The 17,019-nt window shown below is 34.8% G+C and overlaps 1 protein-coding gene across 4 annotated transcripts in view; it reads left to right on the top strand.

Moving 5' to 3' along the window:
• RASSF3 (Ras association domain family member 3) overlaps positions 1–17,019 on the top strand; it is a 91,493-nt gene that overhangs the window by 7,688 nt on the left and 66,786 nt on the right. Inside the window, exon 1 of one of the 4 annotated variants that reach the window (XM_051963723.1) lies at positions 5,869–6,228. The exons of the other annotated variants lie outside the window; for them this stretch is intronic. Coding sequence (XP_051819683.1) covers positions 6,181–6,228 — 48 coding nt within the window. The 5' untranslated portion in view covers positions 5,869–6,180. Of the gene's footprint in view, positions 1–5,868; positions 6,229–17,019 lie in introns of those variants that run through there. 4 annotated transcript variants of the gene reach the window in all.

Here is a 17,019-nt window from a genome sequence, read left to right as displayed (position 1 = left end):
CCAATCTTCTGATTTTACAAATAAGGAAACTGATGATTGATTTAACAAAGAAGTTGAAGGTCAGAATTGAAGTGACTTAAAAAAGTCAGGATTTGAATGTGGGTCTCCTGCCTTGAGATCCAGTACTCTTTGCTATATTCTTCCTTCTTTGCAGGATTTATTGAAAGAATTTAAAAACAATTGGGAGGTACCAGCACAAGGCATTTCTGAACTCTCTCAGAGTTGACTTCCAGGAAACAAGTCATATCCCCTTGTTTGCCCAGATAGCACCGAGCTGGCACCCAAACATCCCCACTGCTAAGGAGAATAAGATCTTTCCTATATTCTATTGGGGAAGATCAGATAAATGTAGCTATGGATTTTTCTCGGATTCTGCAGAATCTTCCTTTAGCACTAGGGAAAAATCAGAGTTTTCCAGTCTGTAACCAGTTTTTAAAAATGGTTCAGAAAGTGGTGAAATGTGGATCCTGGAGAAATTGAGGAGCTCTTAAAGACTTTTTTTTTTTAAATTATAAAGCTTTTTATTTTCAAAACATATGCATAGATAATTTTTCAACATTGACCCTTGCAAAAACCTTTTGTTCCAGATTTTCCCTTCTTCCCTCTATCTTCTCCCTTAGATAGTAACTAATCCAATTTATGTTAAACATGTGCAGTTTCTTGAAGATATTTTTAAAATTTTTGTGCTAAAGACAACGATATTGCCCTTAGCCTAGTGCCTGAGAAAGAAAAAGGGAGAGAATAAACATTTATATAGTGCTTACTATGTACTTAGGCACTATACTAAGCACTTTACAAATATCTCATTTGCTTTTCAAAACAATACTGGAAAGTAGATGCTATTATGACCCCCCAATATATAACCCCAGTAGATAATCCCAAGTAAATGTGGGGGGGCGGTTAAGTGGCTTCCCCAAGAATCACATAGCTAGTAAATGACTGGCAAATAGTAGGTGTTTAATAAATACTTATTGACTGGAATAGCTGGGATCAGTAAATGTGTGGGGTACTGGTTGAAGGGGGAGTGAGGGAAGCTTTCTTTCTTTACTTGTTCAATTCCCTCTACCAGATGAGCCCTTACAATAGAAGGCATCCCTTGAGCCACACCAACTGTCTCTTAATCCCTGTACTTTATGAAAAGAATAAGGCTTATTATTTCTTACAATATTGTCAAACTAATTCGTCTTTTGTGGACTCTTAACTGTGATCTTTTCCCTCCTGATGCAGTCAGCTAAGGGTCATTTAGTAGTTATTCATGCATCACTTTTGGTCTTTTTCCAGATGTTATGCAAAAGGAAATAATGAATGGATTTGTGAACCACAGAGTCAGAAGAATAGATTTAGCCTTAAGGAAATAATTGTGATTAATAATAATGATAGTTTGCCATTAAGGTAGTTATTGAAGTGTTAAAGTGAAAATAATTACTTGCAGTTGTTTTTAAATATAGGGTTGTGAAAATCATTTTCTAAATGTATCTCAGTTTTTTATTTCCTGGGCCGATGAAACAAAGCCTCTGCTAAAGTGCTGTTTCAAGAGCTTCAGTATAGCATGTGAAGGATCTTGGGTAATCCAAACATAAACCTGACTGGTTCACCAAGAAAGGAAGGCCATGAAGGTTAATTGGGGTGGGGGTGAGGGGTGGAGAGGAAGGTAAGGGAAGAATCTTTGCAGCAATAACAATCCGATACTTAAATTTTCAAGGAATTGATATGGATAATGAGCTAGAACCATTCCCCATAATATAAATTGCCAAAGGAAATGTTATCTGTCAACAGGCATTTGAAAGAATATTCTAAATCACCGAGAATAAGAGAAACAAATTAAAATAACTGAGGTTTCACATCTCGCCTAATCAGATTGACTAAGATGATTGAAGATGATAAAAATGTTAAATATTGGAGATCCCATGGTAAAATAGGTAAGCTAATATGAAATTGGACCAGTGAATAAATTTGGAGAGCACTTAAAGAGTTTGGGCAGACACTGAAGATGCTAAGGTGATCTACTGCACCCTGGACCATCCCCAGTCATGCTGACTTTTCTCTTGTCACTGAATTTCATTGACTGGAAGAGAGAATAAGGGTGATGATTGGGCAACTCTGCCTCTCCTAAATGTTAGTTCTCACAAGTCGAAGACATCATCTGTGATGTTATTGGTCTTTGAAAAAGAACATGCAACAATAATAACAATATTGTACATATATGTAATACATGCATGGGTATACAATGTTTTAAAATATTTATACCATACATCTAAAATAGATTTACATGTACCCATTATAATGCTTTTAATATACAAAACATGCATGTCTTTGTGTACATGTGTCACAATACAAATCACACATTTGTATATCACATGTGTCATAAATGCACACATACAGTGCATGTAATATAAAATATATTTACATATACACTTTAATGCTTTAATATATAAAATGCATGTCTGTGTTTACACATTTCATAATACATATCTATATCACCAAATACACGTGTACGTGTCATGCATTTAATATAAAATGTATTTACATGTACCTATTATAATGCTTTTAATATATAAATATGTCTGTGTGTATACATAATACATATTTGTGTATCATCATATGCATATAAAAATATACATGTACTAAAGACAGTTAATATAAAATATTTACATGTATACATTCTAATGCTTTTAATATATATAAAATATGCATGTTTGTGTATATACATATAATACATATTTGTATATCATATACACATATATAATGCATTTAATATAAAATATATTTACATGCACAGTATGTATAATGCCCTTTATATAAACTCTATTCATGTATACATGTGTATATAATTTTTTTAATAGATAACATGAGATATTTAATGAGTGCATATTCATTGATATGTATATGGAAGTTATTGCACCATAAAAATGACAAATAAGAATAATTCAGAAAAACCTTGTGAAAATTTATATGACCAATATGGAACAAAGTAATCAGTCAGGATGAGAGTTTTACCCTGTGGCCATGAAAACATAAAGGAGAAACAGCATCAGAAGACTCTAAAATTCCGTGTTCAACATAAGACTTGATGTGAAGTAAGCTTTGAGTTAGGGCACAACAGATGGGGTATGAAGGATGAAAGGAGTAGTTAGTTATATTGGAGAATATAACTCAGAAGCTCTCAGTTGGCAGTGGGAGAAGCATCGGGTTGAGGTTGTGACCCATTTTCCTATCCTTTGATCACATAACCTTGGGGGGGAGGGGGCTTCAATCCTGGACCTTTTAAAATCATTCTGTGTCCCTTCCCCCCTGAGGCAATGGCCCCATTTGGGAAACCACTGTTGGATAATGTGTTGCAAGATGATTTTTCACAACTTGAAATGGCAAGACTTGAGTTGTTACTCTTCCAATTATCACATTAGAACTATGTTCACATTACTATGAAAAAAACCACTTTTCTAATTCCTAATAAACAATGAGGTAGGTCAGTAGGAGCGAGTAATTGCGTTTTTTCCTCTTCTATGAATTTTATAAAATTCTGGTCAGTTTTCTAACTAGCCTTCTAAAATTCTCTGGTATTAATTCATAATCCCAATGGGGGATCGCTGAAATCAGAGCCTCTCAAACTATACCTACAAAGGCAACTTTCTTCATACAAGATCAATTTTTGTTGAAAATTTTCCATAAGAATCAGATTTTGAAATAAGTTGATACTTCCCATCTTAGCCCCTTGTTTCAAATCTATTTATATTCTGACTCATCACAACTTGGTTTGATTTTTCTTTTCTTTTTAAAAAAACTTGCCCAATTTAAAATAAAATGGCATTTGAAGTATTCTCATGGCTTTAGGAAAGATTTTTTTTTTAACTTCCTGTGGTTTTAAAGGGTTCAAACAGATTTACTGTGGAAATCTTTTTTAAGAAGTTAGCCTTGTGATGGTTTCAGGCATGTGTGACATGTTCCCCAAACGACCGTTTAGGGATATATGGGGTCTTTTTAAAAAAAATTTATTTATTTATAATAACTTTTTAATGACAGAACCCATACCAGGGTAATTTTTTTTTACATTATCCCTTGCACTCACTTCTGTTCCAATTTTTCCCCTCCCTCTCTCCACCCCCTCCCCCAGATGGCAAGCAGTCATGTTATATGTTAAATATGTTGCAGTAGGGATATATGGGGTCTTGTAACTGAAGGAGGTTACAAAATTATGATTTATTATCAGTAAATGCTTTATTTGCATATCTGTTTTATATAATTATGTACCCCCGAGGCACCCATAAAAAATTTCTTGGGCAAAAAGGGTTTGTGAGTGGAAAAAAGTTTAAGAAGGCCTGATTTAGGGGATTAGAAAGAAAAGTGTACATCAGTCAACGTTTTAATATTTCAGTAAATCTATGATCTCACTAATACAGGTACTTTGATATGATCACAATTCATACAGGTGTACTTAACCTTTCTTGGGGAGCTATTCATTGGTCTAGGTTGGGGGTCATTGTTCTAGGGCTGGGGTACACTTCCTACTGCACTGAATCAGATCAAAAGATAAACACAAAACACAGTTGATTGACTTGTCTAGAAATAGAACAAGATTAAGAGCCATTTTGTGTTTTTCTTTGTTTTATGGATTGCCTTGGGCAATAGAAGAGAGTATGAGTCTTAATCTGGTTTTAGGAAAGGAAACCCTAGTTAGTTATTTGTAGTTATTGGGACTATTTGTAAAACCTTTCAAGCATGATAAACGTGCCTAGAAAGCTTTTGGTTCCACTGGTGGATATTTTTTGAGGACCCAGGCTCATCTCCATGATCCAAATAGGAACTTGGCAGAGGGAGTCTCATACTGCTGACCCAATGAGGTAGTACTGTGTTTGGATTGTGGTGGCCTGGATTCCAGAAGACATGAGGTTAAACGCGATCTCAGATACTTGCTGTGTGACAAGTCATTTAACCCTCTCTGCCTTAGTTTCCCCATTTGTTAAATGAGCTGGTGAAGGAAATAACAAACCATTCCAGTGTTTTTCCCAAGGAAACCCCAAAAAGAGTCATGGAGAGTCAGACATAACTGAAAACCAACTAAACACTGAATAACAAAATATACTTCTAAAATTTTTTTTAACTTTTTTTTTTTTTTACTTCTGAAATTTAAGATGAAACATGGAAATTTGGAATAATTATTGTTCAACTTTCATTCTCAAAGAGAACCAATAACACCAGGAGAGTGATGTTTTGTACCTGATCTTTTTCACTGATCAACTTTTCTATTCTTTTTTTTTTAAACCAAATACTTTTGATTATTGCTGACACTTAATATTGCCTAATAAATGTGTTCCTTTCCCTCTTCATTTTATAGATGAGAATTTATGGTAACAATAATTTGGAATTATTTGGAATAATAATTGAAGAATGAAAATAAAGTTAAAATGCTTTTAAGGGAATTAGAATTGATGGTGGCAACTATCCTCAATATCCTATCTTGATGCATTCTAAGTTAGGTACTTGCAACTTAACTGTAGCTATGTTATTCTTATCATCATTATGATCATATTATTTATAATTTTTTTTAATAGATGTCTCCTGTATATAAGGCACTAATAGGTGAAGTGTTCTTAAAGATGAAAATGGGTCAGGATAAAAATTTGAGCAGATCTGTTCCATTTTAGCAGTATTTATTATCTCTTTACTTTAAACTGCTGATGTTGGTTTTGTTTTTCCATAATTGCTTTTACACAAAATAACCTTCTCTCATTCTTTTTTACTTACTCCTCCTCTATAAAAGTTTCACAAATGAGCTTGTATTCTAAACCATTGTTGCCTTTGGCTACCATTCCAGTTAGAATGTTAATATTTATTCCTAAAAGGGGTATTTCTTTATGTGGCCACACAGCTGTGTGCCATATTGTTTGTTCCTCTTTTAAGTTTATTGGGATTTCCAATGGGGAATTGGATGTATTGAAGAAATTTATTAAATGAAAATCACAGTAGAGTCTTCATCAAGTGGACACAATGCTCCTAATCTGGCCATAATGCATGAAAAATGCCTGAAAATTAGATGTTTCTTCTAAGGCTCTTTTGTAGAAGGGAGTTAGTGATCCTTCTCCCTCTTCCCAGCATCATTCAATGACATCCCATTGACTATCATAGCAAAGGAGAGCGAAATAACTGATTAATATCCCTGGGAGACTTGTCCTGCTTCTCTCTATGCTGCCATTCTTCTTGTCTCAAGAGTTCTACAGAGTTTATCATCAGGTACCTATCACAAGTATTCAACTAAATTTTTAAAAGGAAAAGGGGTTTTTGATTTGGGAAAGAGAATTTGACCTGAGGGTGTCCAGTACTTAAATGCAAATATTTAGACAAAAGAAATATATACTGTGCCATAGAAATTTCTTTTTTTGTTTCATTGCTTTTTTTTCCCTTTTGACTCAACAACTCATTGGTCTTTCTATTCTTTTCTTAGGCCCTTTTACTCAGATTAAATTATATATTAATTATATATTAATGTTTTATATAATAATGTGCATAATAATTTTATATTATAATGTATTATAATAATATGTAACTCTTATAATAGAACAATAATATACTGTTTTATGTATTAATTATAAATTATTCAAATTAATTCCTGAAACTGTAGGCTCCATGTAGACATTCCAGTTGTGTTACTGTTTTCCTTAGAGTCCCCTCCAGTGTTGCTTTTTGCTGAGGGCCTGGCTTATGGGAACTGGCTTGCTCATTCAGAATTAGAAAGCTAGTGTTAATGATAATGTAAGAGTCAGAGCCCAAGAGTTTAGAATTTAGGGCTCATCTAGTCCAGCTCCTTTAGTTTAGAGGTGAGAATAAATACTAGAGCTGGAAGAAGTTAAATAGCTTGCTCACAGCCATAGAGGTAATATAAAAACAATAATAATTTTGCTGTTATTGTTGAGTTGTTTTCCATCCTGTCCAACTCTTCATGACATCTTTTCGAGTTTTCTTGGCAAAGATGCTAGAATCATTTCATTCTCCATTCTCTTCATTTTGTAGATAAGAAATAGGCAAATAGATTGAAGTGACTTAGTCTGGATCACTTAATAAGTGCCTAAGGCCAGATTTGAATTTATGGATGAATTTTCATCCCAGATCCCACACTTAGTCCTTTGTACCACTTAACTATTCCATTTTTCCTATGTAGCCTGCTCTTTATAGCTTATTGCCAGAGTCTAAGAAGGTAGCATTAAAACCCTTTACTGGGGGGATGTAGCCTAATGCCTAACCTAGTACTAGGCACATAGTAGGTATTTAATAAATGTGTATTGATTTTACTGATAGCTCTGGGAAGAGGGAATGGATTCTAGAGATGATGGAGTCAAATTGACAGAACAATTAGTCCTTTTAGATTGGATTTAAAAGAAATGAGAGAAAGGAAGAGACTTAGCGTTATAGAATTTAGACTTGGTAAAGGGCAAAGGGAAAGATCATTTAGTCTAACCTATGGATTTTAAGATGGGAAAACCCACAAAGATAAAATAAATTGAATGATGATTATGCAGCAAGGTCGAGATTGAAAGGAAGGGAGGATACTCTTTATTTCAAATTTAGTTCTCTTTCTACTCTGTCATGGCTCTGGAAAGGTAAGCCCAAAATTTAAACATGGGAGACCATGGGGTGACTGGAAGTTTAACAGAAAAAAAAAAATAAACTAATAAAAATAATAAACTTGCTTTTGATACAGGTCCTGAATTGGAGGTCCTGGTAGACAGTTGAATATTTGTGGATTGTGGTTCAGAAGAGATTCATTGCTTGTTAAAATAGTGTCAGAATAATTTACCTGGCATTCAATTCGGTAATGCTATTTTTATTTATTTATTAAATGCTTACTATGTGCTTGGCACTGTGCTAAGTGATTGGGATGTGAAAAGAGGCAAAAGATAATTCTTGCTCTTAAGGAGCTTAATCTTATGGGGGATGACCTTGAGCAAACAAATATTTACAAAGCCAGATATCTATTGGAAATATGGGAAATCATTAACATAAAGTAGATAATTGAAATTTAGAGGGATGGGAGAAGGGAAGACCTTAGCTTAAAAAGGTCAAAGTGTTCCGTTGCATCCAAGGCCATCTTTAGTCGTCCTGATCCATATCTGGCCACTGGACCCAGATGGCTCTGGAAGGAAAAGTGAGACAGGTGCCCAACCCTCCCTCACTTCAGTCCAGTTCACTTGCATGTCATGGCCTTCCCTCCCTGATGTCATGGACCTCTTTGAGAACGAAGGACTAATAACATCAACAATCTATAGAATGTGGGATTTGGAAACCAGGGAGGTCAGTAGTTGGAACATGAGAGAGAGAGAGAGAGAGAGAGAGAAAGAGAGAGAGAGAGAGAGAGAGAGAGCGAGCACAAAACTTAATTCCCCAGTAAGACAAAGTTTCTTTAGGACTGTGAAGGGCATCATAACAAATTATTCCTTTGTATCCTTTATGGGAAAGGTGCCAGATGTGCTGACGGCCTGTAACATTCCCCAATCTGCCTGAATCAAATTAAAATGTAACGGCAGGCGTGGGAGAGAGCCAGAGAAAATGCCCAAAGCTGAGAGATGGAATGTCTTAGCCATGGACCAGCCAAGAGGCTGGATCATGGAGGGTGTGTTGGGGGGGGAGTTAGGTCTAAGAAAGGTGGGATGGGGATGGGGGGTTGAGAAAGCTAGGTTAGGGAAGGCTTTCAGAACCAAACTTCTCACTATGGATCCAACTACCTGTTGGATGAACTAACTGAATGTTCTGTTGAAATTTATTCTTCCCCTTCCTCTTCCTGTGAATTCTCCCCTATGGCTCTTTTCTTAGGCAATCTTTGGAAAGTCTTTGCTCCTTGCTCGGACTAAACTTGTTGACATCCTAGGAGGTTTTGCTGAAATACTTCCTCTAATTTAGCCTTTTAAAATCTCCATCATCTCTTCCTAAGATGGGAGAAAGACCTTATTTGAAATCACTTTGAACATTTGCCTGTCATCTTCTAATCTTGATTGTGCCCCATTTTATGTTCCTATCTTGCTACCCAACTGAGCCATAACTAAGCCCCTCAGGGGTTGAAGGTTATTGCTTATATATCTCTGAATCTTCCCAATTCCTAGCCCAGTATCTGGTAATACTGAAATTTTAATGTTTCTTTAGAATGCCGGTAATGACTAAGAAGATGCCAGGAATTTAAGAATTAATAAACCAATAATCTCCATTTCTCTGAGCTAGAGTGCTCTGAATGTTTGTCGTAAATGGATATCAAAATCAGCATGGGTCATATTATTTCCTTAAGAGAGTGACTTTGTATTTGCTAATTATTCACCTATGAGGGAGAACTCATTTCTGGGGAAGAATTTAGCTTCTTTTTCTTCACCTATTTGCTTCTTATCTTTCTTGCTGTAATTCTTCTGAAGATTAATCTTTTCAGATCAAGGCTGGCCTCCTTACAAGAATTTACCTTAATCTCTATGGTTGTACAAATCTCTTTATTACCAACCTCATATGATTTAGCACATGCTTGTAGATTTTCTTGGTCTCTTTTATTTTATTTTATTATAGCTTTTTATTTACAAGTTATATATGCATGGGTAATTTTACAGCATTGACAATTGCCAAACCTTTTGTTCCAGTTTTTCCCCTCCTTCCCTCCACCTCCTCCTCCAGATGGCAGGTTGACCAATACATGTTAAATATATTAAAATATAAATTAAATACAATATTAGTATACATGTCCAAACTTAATTCTTGGTCTCTTTTTTAAAAAATATGTCTTTATTTTTCTTCTTTTACCTATATATTTCTTGTTCTCTAATGTTTCACATATACAAAACTAGTCTAAGATTAAAGTTTCTTGAGGATAGTGCATTGTATCATATCAAATTATTCCTTGTCTGAGTGAGATTAAGTTTCTTGAGGATAGTGAAGGAGTGTACCATATCAAATCGTTCCTTTGTATCCCGTATGGTGTAAAACATGTTTGTGGCTTGTAATACGTCCAAGTGCTGCCCATACCAGATTAAAATGTAATTGAGAAATGTTTAACAAAATAAATAAAAATACATTAAAATGTAGATAATACAAACATACAAAGTTTATTTTTTTCCTTAGTAAGTCAATCACTTTCCCTCTTATCCTAGACAATTCAGTTTTATGCAAAAGCTTTTATATTTAATTTCATCAGAATTAGCTATTTATTTTGTAATTGTCTCCATCCCTTATTTGATTAAGAATTCACCCCTGATTGAAAGTGCTTCTCTTCTAATTTTCTTATGATCTTTTAAGTTTAATCCATTTTGAATTTATTGTGTAATATGATGTAAGATGATGGTCTAAGCCTAATTTCTTCCAAACTGCTTTCCAGTTTCCCATGCAATTTTTTTCTCAGATAGAAGAGTTTTTCCCAGGTTATTGTACATTTCATGGTCGCATTCAATTGTTTGATTCTTCTTTGTCTAAGCTGTTCTTTTTTAAGCTGCTTTTCTATTCTGGATTTTTGGTTTTTCCAAGTGAATTTTATTTTATCTAGCTTCTTTGGTAATTTTGGCATAGCATTAAATTTATAAATTTGCTTGAGTAGTATTTTTATTTTTTTTATTTTTTTAATTAAATGGCAAGACCCAGCCAATGAGCATTGACTATCCTTCAGGCTGTACTAGTTAAATTGTACTTTATTTCTTTAAGGAGAGCTTTCTCTTTGTATATTTATACTTTGGTAGATTGGCTCCCAAATATTTTATGTGTTTTGTAATTATTTTGTCCCAGATTTCTAACTCTATTGTCTCTCCTACACATTGGTATTCCCATGGGTTTATTTTGTAGCCCCACAACTTTGCTGAAGCTATTAATAATTTCAATTGGTATCTACCAATTATTTTCTAAAAATTTCTAAGTAAACTCATGATATTTTAAAAAATTACAGTCTGTCTTTGGAATGGCTTGGATATAGTCTTGATATAGTTTTGCCTTAGGCCAGGGGAAAGTTTTAAGTCTCTTCTACCTTAATATTCTGTTCATAGGATGGTAGAAGATTTAGAGTTAAACAAGATAGGTAGGGTAAATTAAATTTGAGTTGCCTTTGGGAAATTTCTAAACTGATCTCAAACTTCCCCTGGAAGTAGAAGTCCATCTTTCCAGTCTTAACATTCTATCAGAGTTGCTATATGGTACTAAGATCGAGACCTGGAATACAGTATTCTCCAAAGAACAAATTAAATGTATTGCATGTAAGTCGACAGGGTTTGATGTGAGCAGGCTACAACCTGTAACCAATGACAAACTCGTTAGAGTAGGGATGAAAGGCACCATCAAAGGCACTTAGTGAAAGAAAAGATGGGCTGTGGTTATATGGCAAGAATGAGGAATGACTGGTAAAGAAGATTTCACTGATACGCTTGTAATGTCAAGAAAAAAAAAAGGCATGTCCTTCAGATTGTTGAATGCCCCAATCTACCATAGTGAATTTATAGGAGGAAATAGACAAATTACACTGGATGGGAAAGCTTGAATGAGTTGTTGAGGTCCATTGAAGTTAAGTTCTTTCCATTTTACTGTGCTATCTTTTGTTACATTACTGTATTTCTAGTTTGAAAAGAATGTGGTCTTTAATTGAAAATAAAGTTACTTAGCCTAACTCTTCCAAAGATTATGAAAAGCCATTACTGATAGTTTCTTACTGTGCTTTATAGAAGACACATGGATCTCTGGTCACTGTACTGCTGTGGTATATTTTGAAATTATTAATAGCATTTATATTGATATTTATATAAAAACCAAATGAACAGCTTTTATATATTGTATAATATAATTTAACATTTAATGTAATCAATTAAAAAAGAGGTGTGAACTAAGTGATCCCTAATGTTATTGTTTAATTGAATATAATCAATTATAAAATAAAAATATATTTATTTTAAATAAATGTCATGTATTCATATTACTTATATTTATACTTTTAAGATTTGCAAAGCATTTCCTGTATGTTATCTTGCTTAATCCTCATATCAAATTAGGGAAGAAGGGGTATAGATCTCGATGATTTGAAAGTGAGTCTGACTTGAATTGGTTGTATGGCCAGCTAAGTGAAGTTGGGAGGATAGGCAGGAAGACCTGATTCAAATTTGCCTTAAGACATATACTAGCTGTGTAATGGTGTAACCCTGGTTTACTTCAGTTTCCCCCTCTGGAAGATGGGAATAATAACAGCATCTACCTCGTAGGATTGTTGTGAGGCTCAAATGAAATAAAATTTTATAAATAAAATTTAGCTTTAGCAAGGTGCTTGGTCAGTGTTACTGTTGCTACTTTGAACATGACAATCAGTAATTGTGTGTTGATTTGAATTGGCTTAAACACCAGTTTCTTGTAGAGATTCCCAGATTTCAAATCATTCTAGTACTCCGTTGAGTTTTTAATTTGGGGAATCCACCCACCTTAAATGAATTTCAAGCCTACTCAGATGGTTTAGATTTCTAAATTTAAATTATCTTAGAGTGAACTAGCTATACTTGTCCTTGGCTTAAGTACTCTAAAGTAACACTAGGCTTGTGCCAGATTGCTTAGTTATTTAATCTCCTCGCCTAAGAAGCTAAATTGTTTTAACATGATCTAGTAGTGATTTTTTTTTTTAAACTCCTAGGAATTTGAAAGTTCACTTTGGCACATCAGACAGATGAGTCCAGAAATGAGTTAGTGATTTTAACAATGTGGTCATGGGGTTTGCTCCCAAAATAGCTTTTCATTGAGAAGGCAAGGATCCATTGGGGGAATGTATATATTCATGAAGATACAGTAATGCTTCTGTTTAAATTTGGCTCAGTTAACATTTTCCTGTCAATGTTCAAAATCAGTTTCTATAATCCTATTGTTTGCTTCATGAAATACTCCAGAAGGCTTTAAAAAAATTAACTGGTTGCTCTTTTATAAAAGGCTTTGAAGATAAAAAGGCCTCCCAAATTTTATACAAATACATTTATTCCACTTTGCTTTGGCATCAACATTGTTATCTAATAATTAGCCTTAGATGTTTGTCACTTAGCTCTTTTCATCTATCTTTTGAGGAGGAAATGGGTGGGTGACAACTGGTATTTAAGCTAAATATTGACTTACAGAGACTTACTATAGATTACATGCTGTTTTGTTACTTTCCTTCTCCAGATAATGTAACTCCCAAGGAGTTTTGCTGTCATTTAAATGGTACCTTCGAATTAATTAGATCCCAACTCTTTAATTTAGTTGTCTGGATTTTCCAGGAAGGTGGATTGTGAATGATATGGTTTGTTCTACTTTCCCCAATGCCCCATTTCCCTACAACAATCAAGTGTACTACACCTTAATTTTAATTTCATGCCAGAGAATTAGGATTTCTCAGGCTCTGTGTTTCGACATCAGGGTGGGTCCAGTTATATATTAACAGCTGGAAGTTGCATAGCACCTTAATGTTTACAAAATGTTTTTTATTAGTCAGTCGTGGTGGTTGTTATTGTTAATTTTTCATTCTTGAAGGAGAAACTATGACATCAGGGAGATGATGACATGACATGTGAGTAAATTGGATTTAAGTGAGCCTCACTTTCCCCTCCAGAGCCATCTGAATCTGGGGGCAAGACATAGATCAGGACAACTGGAAACGGCTGTGGATGCAGTGGGAGACCTTGCCCTTTTTAAGCTAAGGTCTTTAACTAGTCTCAGTTTAACTAGGCAACACCCATTCAGCGATTATGGCTAGGTAAGAGATGAGGCAGAGAATGGCCTGTTTTGCCTAGTTTAAAAAAAAAAAAAACAAAAAAAAAAACCTGGGAGGGGAAGACCTTCCTGGTTTCTGGCCCAAACAGAAACAATTGCTATTTACATTCACTCTGAGCCAATCAGAGCCCAAACAGTGACCAAACTGGGCTTGGTCTGGGACCTGGTGTCCTTTTTTTTTTTTTTTTTTAAATTTTATTTTATTTAATAATAACTTTGTATTGACAGAATCCATGCCAGGGTAATTTTTTACAACATTATCCCTTGCACTCGCTTATGTTTCGTTTTTTTCCCCTCCCTCCCTCCACCTCCCCCCAAGATGGCAAGCAGTCCTATATATGTTAAATATGTTGCAGTATATCCTAGCTATAATACATATTTGTAGAACCAAACAGTTCTCCTATTGCACAGGGAGAATTGGATTCAGAAGGAACTCAGGAAGAAAATAAAAAATGCAAATAGTTCACATTCGTTTCCCAGTGTTCCTTCTTTGGGTGTAGCTGTTTCTGTCCATCATTTATCCATTGAAACTCAGTTAGGTCTCTTTGTCATAGAAATCAACTTCCATCAGAATACATCCTCATACAGTATCGTTGTCGAAATGTATAATGATCTCCTGGTTCTGCTCATCTCACTTAGCATCAGTCCATGTAGGTCTCTCCAAGCCTCTCTGTATTCATCCTGTTGGTGGGACCTGGTGTCCTTAAGAGCAGAGAGGTTTGTATTTAAGATACGGTCCTAGCCCCTAAACCTACCAAGATGCCTTGGGAGATTTCAGTGATCAGAATTGACACTCATTTGTGGCCTGGTGATAGGAAGACTGGTTCAGGTGTTGGAAGATAGGTTCAAACACTTCCTCGGATGTGTCCTGTTGTTGGAGGAGTCCTATCTGACTCTTCATAAGTCATAATGACTCCATTGGGAGTTTTCTCGGTTTGCCATTTCCTTCTCCAGCTTATTTACTTGCCCATGGTCACACAGCTATCTAGTAAGTGTCTGAGACACTGGAATAAGAGTTTCCTTGACTCCAAGCCCAGACCCTTCCCCTTTAGACCTGTTCTTAGCATTTGTTTTGCTTCTCTCTAATTCTCTCTAATAAAATTCCTGGCATGAATAGCTTAGCTATCTTATGTGGGCTTCTTATCTTCCTATGAACTATAGCTCTTTGAAGGGATTATGTTTTATCTGCTTTCTTATCTCTGAACTCTTCCCCACTTTTTTAGCATAGCGCTCTGTACTGAGTAAATTCCTAATAGATATTATTATTTTATATTGTTACTGATCAATAAACTCATTTCAACTGAAAAATAAGCCATCCATTGGTTAGAAGCCTTTGTATTTATATTTGGGCAGTTATGATAGACATTAATCCAGATGAACCCATTTTTGTAGCTTATTTCATATCATTTATTTTTATTTTTTGCTCTTTTTAAATCAGGAGGGAGACTTAAAAACCTGTAACAAATATCAAACAGTTCACACCCACACTAACCTCTTAGGGATTGCTAAACATTTGTAGAAAGCTTTGTTGAGTGCCAACTAATTGCCAACCATTTTACCTTGTAGTCTGAGATTATAAAAGTCACAGGAGGCATATGTAGGCCCGCTCTGACACTATACTATTTGTTTGACCTTGAGCAAGCAAATTCACCTCTCTGGGGTTCCAGTTTTCTTATCAGTAGTAGAATGCGGAGGTTGTGATTATAGGGGTGGATGACGCTTATAAAAATCCTTTCCAGCTTTCATAGCTTTCCAGCTGTGATCTTTTTATATCTATCTGGAGTGCGTACAAGTTCAGTTTGGAAAATTGAATATATATGATATAATACTATGTATATATACATATATGATATAAACTAGATATATATGGTGATGCTAGGAAGCAACGATAAATCCACATATCAAAAAGTTTAAAATTGTAGCCCAATGATTAAAGACAAGTGCTGAGAGAGGGAGGACCTGAAAAATAAAAATATAGTCAGGGCAGAATCAGCTGCCAAGGACTACATCAGGGAGGAAACTTGGAAGCAGCATCTCCAGAAAGAACAGAAACAGCTGAATATTTCCAGTTCCTCCCAACTTTGACCATCTCAACTGCCCAAGCCAAATGCATTCTGCAACATCATTTATCCAGGAGAAGTTCCATAAAAGCAAGTGAGACAGCTCGAAATTTTGCAGTAAAGGACCAGCCTAAATTGTTTTTTTTCCAGCTATGGCCTCAGGACTTTTTGATATGAAAATCAGTTACTATAGAAACAAAACTCTTATACTTTTTACAGGTTATGCCAAAATTAGATGATTGTATCTTGAAAACTACACTTGTTAAGTGCTTTTCAGGTACCTTTTACTGTATTCAATACCTTTCACCTTTTGAAGGAAGCTCAATAAATGTTTGTTGAATTTTTATTTATTTGAACTGTAATCATGTATGTTTATTAGTTTTTATTGCCTTCTAGCTTTAGTAGAGGCTTGATTAACTTGTGACTCAAGAGAAAAGGAAATACAGGGCAGGGTAGATCATATCTGTTATATGTTAATTGGTTTTAACTTTCTGAATGAAACTGTTAATTTATAATTCAGGCAAAACCATTTGAAGTTGTTTGCCCTTTGCTAGAAACTATACTACTTGTTCAGCAGCAAATCTGAGAAAAGTGAAATCCTGTTTTTCTTTTTTTTTAAATTATAGCTTTTTATTGACAAAACATATGCATGGATAATTTTTCAACATTGACCCTTGCAAAATCTTCTCGTTCCAACTTTCCCCCTCCTCCTCACTCCCTCCCCTAGATGGCAGATAGTCCCATACATGTTAAATATATTAAATGTTAAATCAATATATGTATACATAGTTATACAGTTATCTTGCTGCACAAGAAAAATCAGATCTAGAAAGAAAAAAACCTGAGAAGTAAAACAAAAATGCAAGCAAACAAAAACAGAAAGAGTGAGAATGCTATGTTGTGGTCCACACCCATTTCTCATAGTCCTTTCTCTGATTGTAGCTGATTCTCTTCATTACTGAACAATTGGAATTGGAAACCCCGTTTTTCGAAAAGTTATACCTTTCGATCAGGAAAAGTCCTTAGAAAATTTGTCCAAATTTCCTTATTTAATTTTAGCTTAATCTTCTTATTTTACTTATGGGGAAAAAATCTCAGAGTGGTGAAATAGACTTGACCAATATGACTTTGAGTTTCATGAACTTGTGTGGATCAGACATTAAAAAAAAATGGCCTTAATGCTTTCTGCAGTTCATTTGCAAATCTCTTTTAATGAAATTTTCTGTATAATCTGAGTGGTTAA

The sequence above is a fragment of the Antechinus flavipes genome, chromosome 5 (assembly GCF_016432865.1).
Source record: "Antechinus flavipes isolate AdamAnt ecotype Samford, QLD, Australia chromosome 5, AdamAnt_v2, whole genome shotgun sequence".
Taxonomy (NCBI): domain Eukaryota; kingdom Metazoa; phylum Chordata; class Mammalia; order Dasyuromorphia; family Dasyuridae; genus Antechinus; species Antechinus flavipes.
The sequence above is the reverse complement of the archived record's forward strand: the minus strand, read 5'-3'. Positions and strand labels throughout refer to the sequence as shown.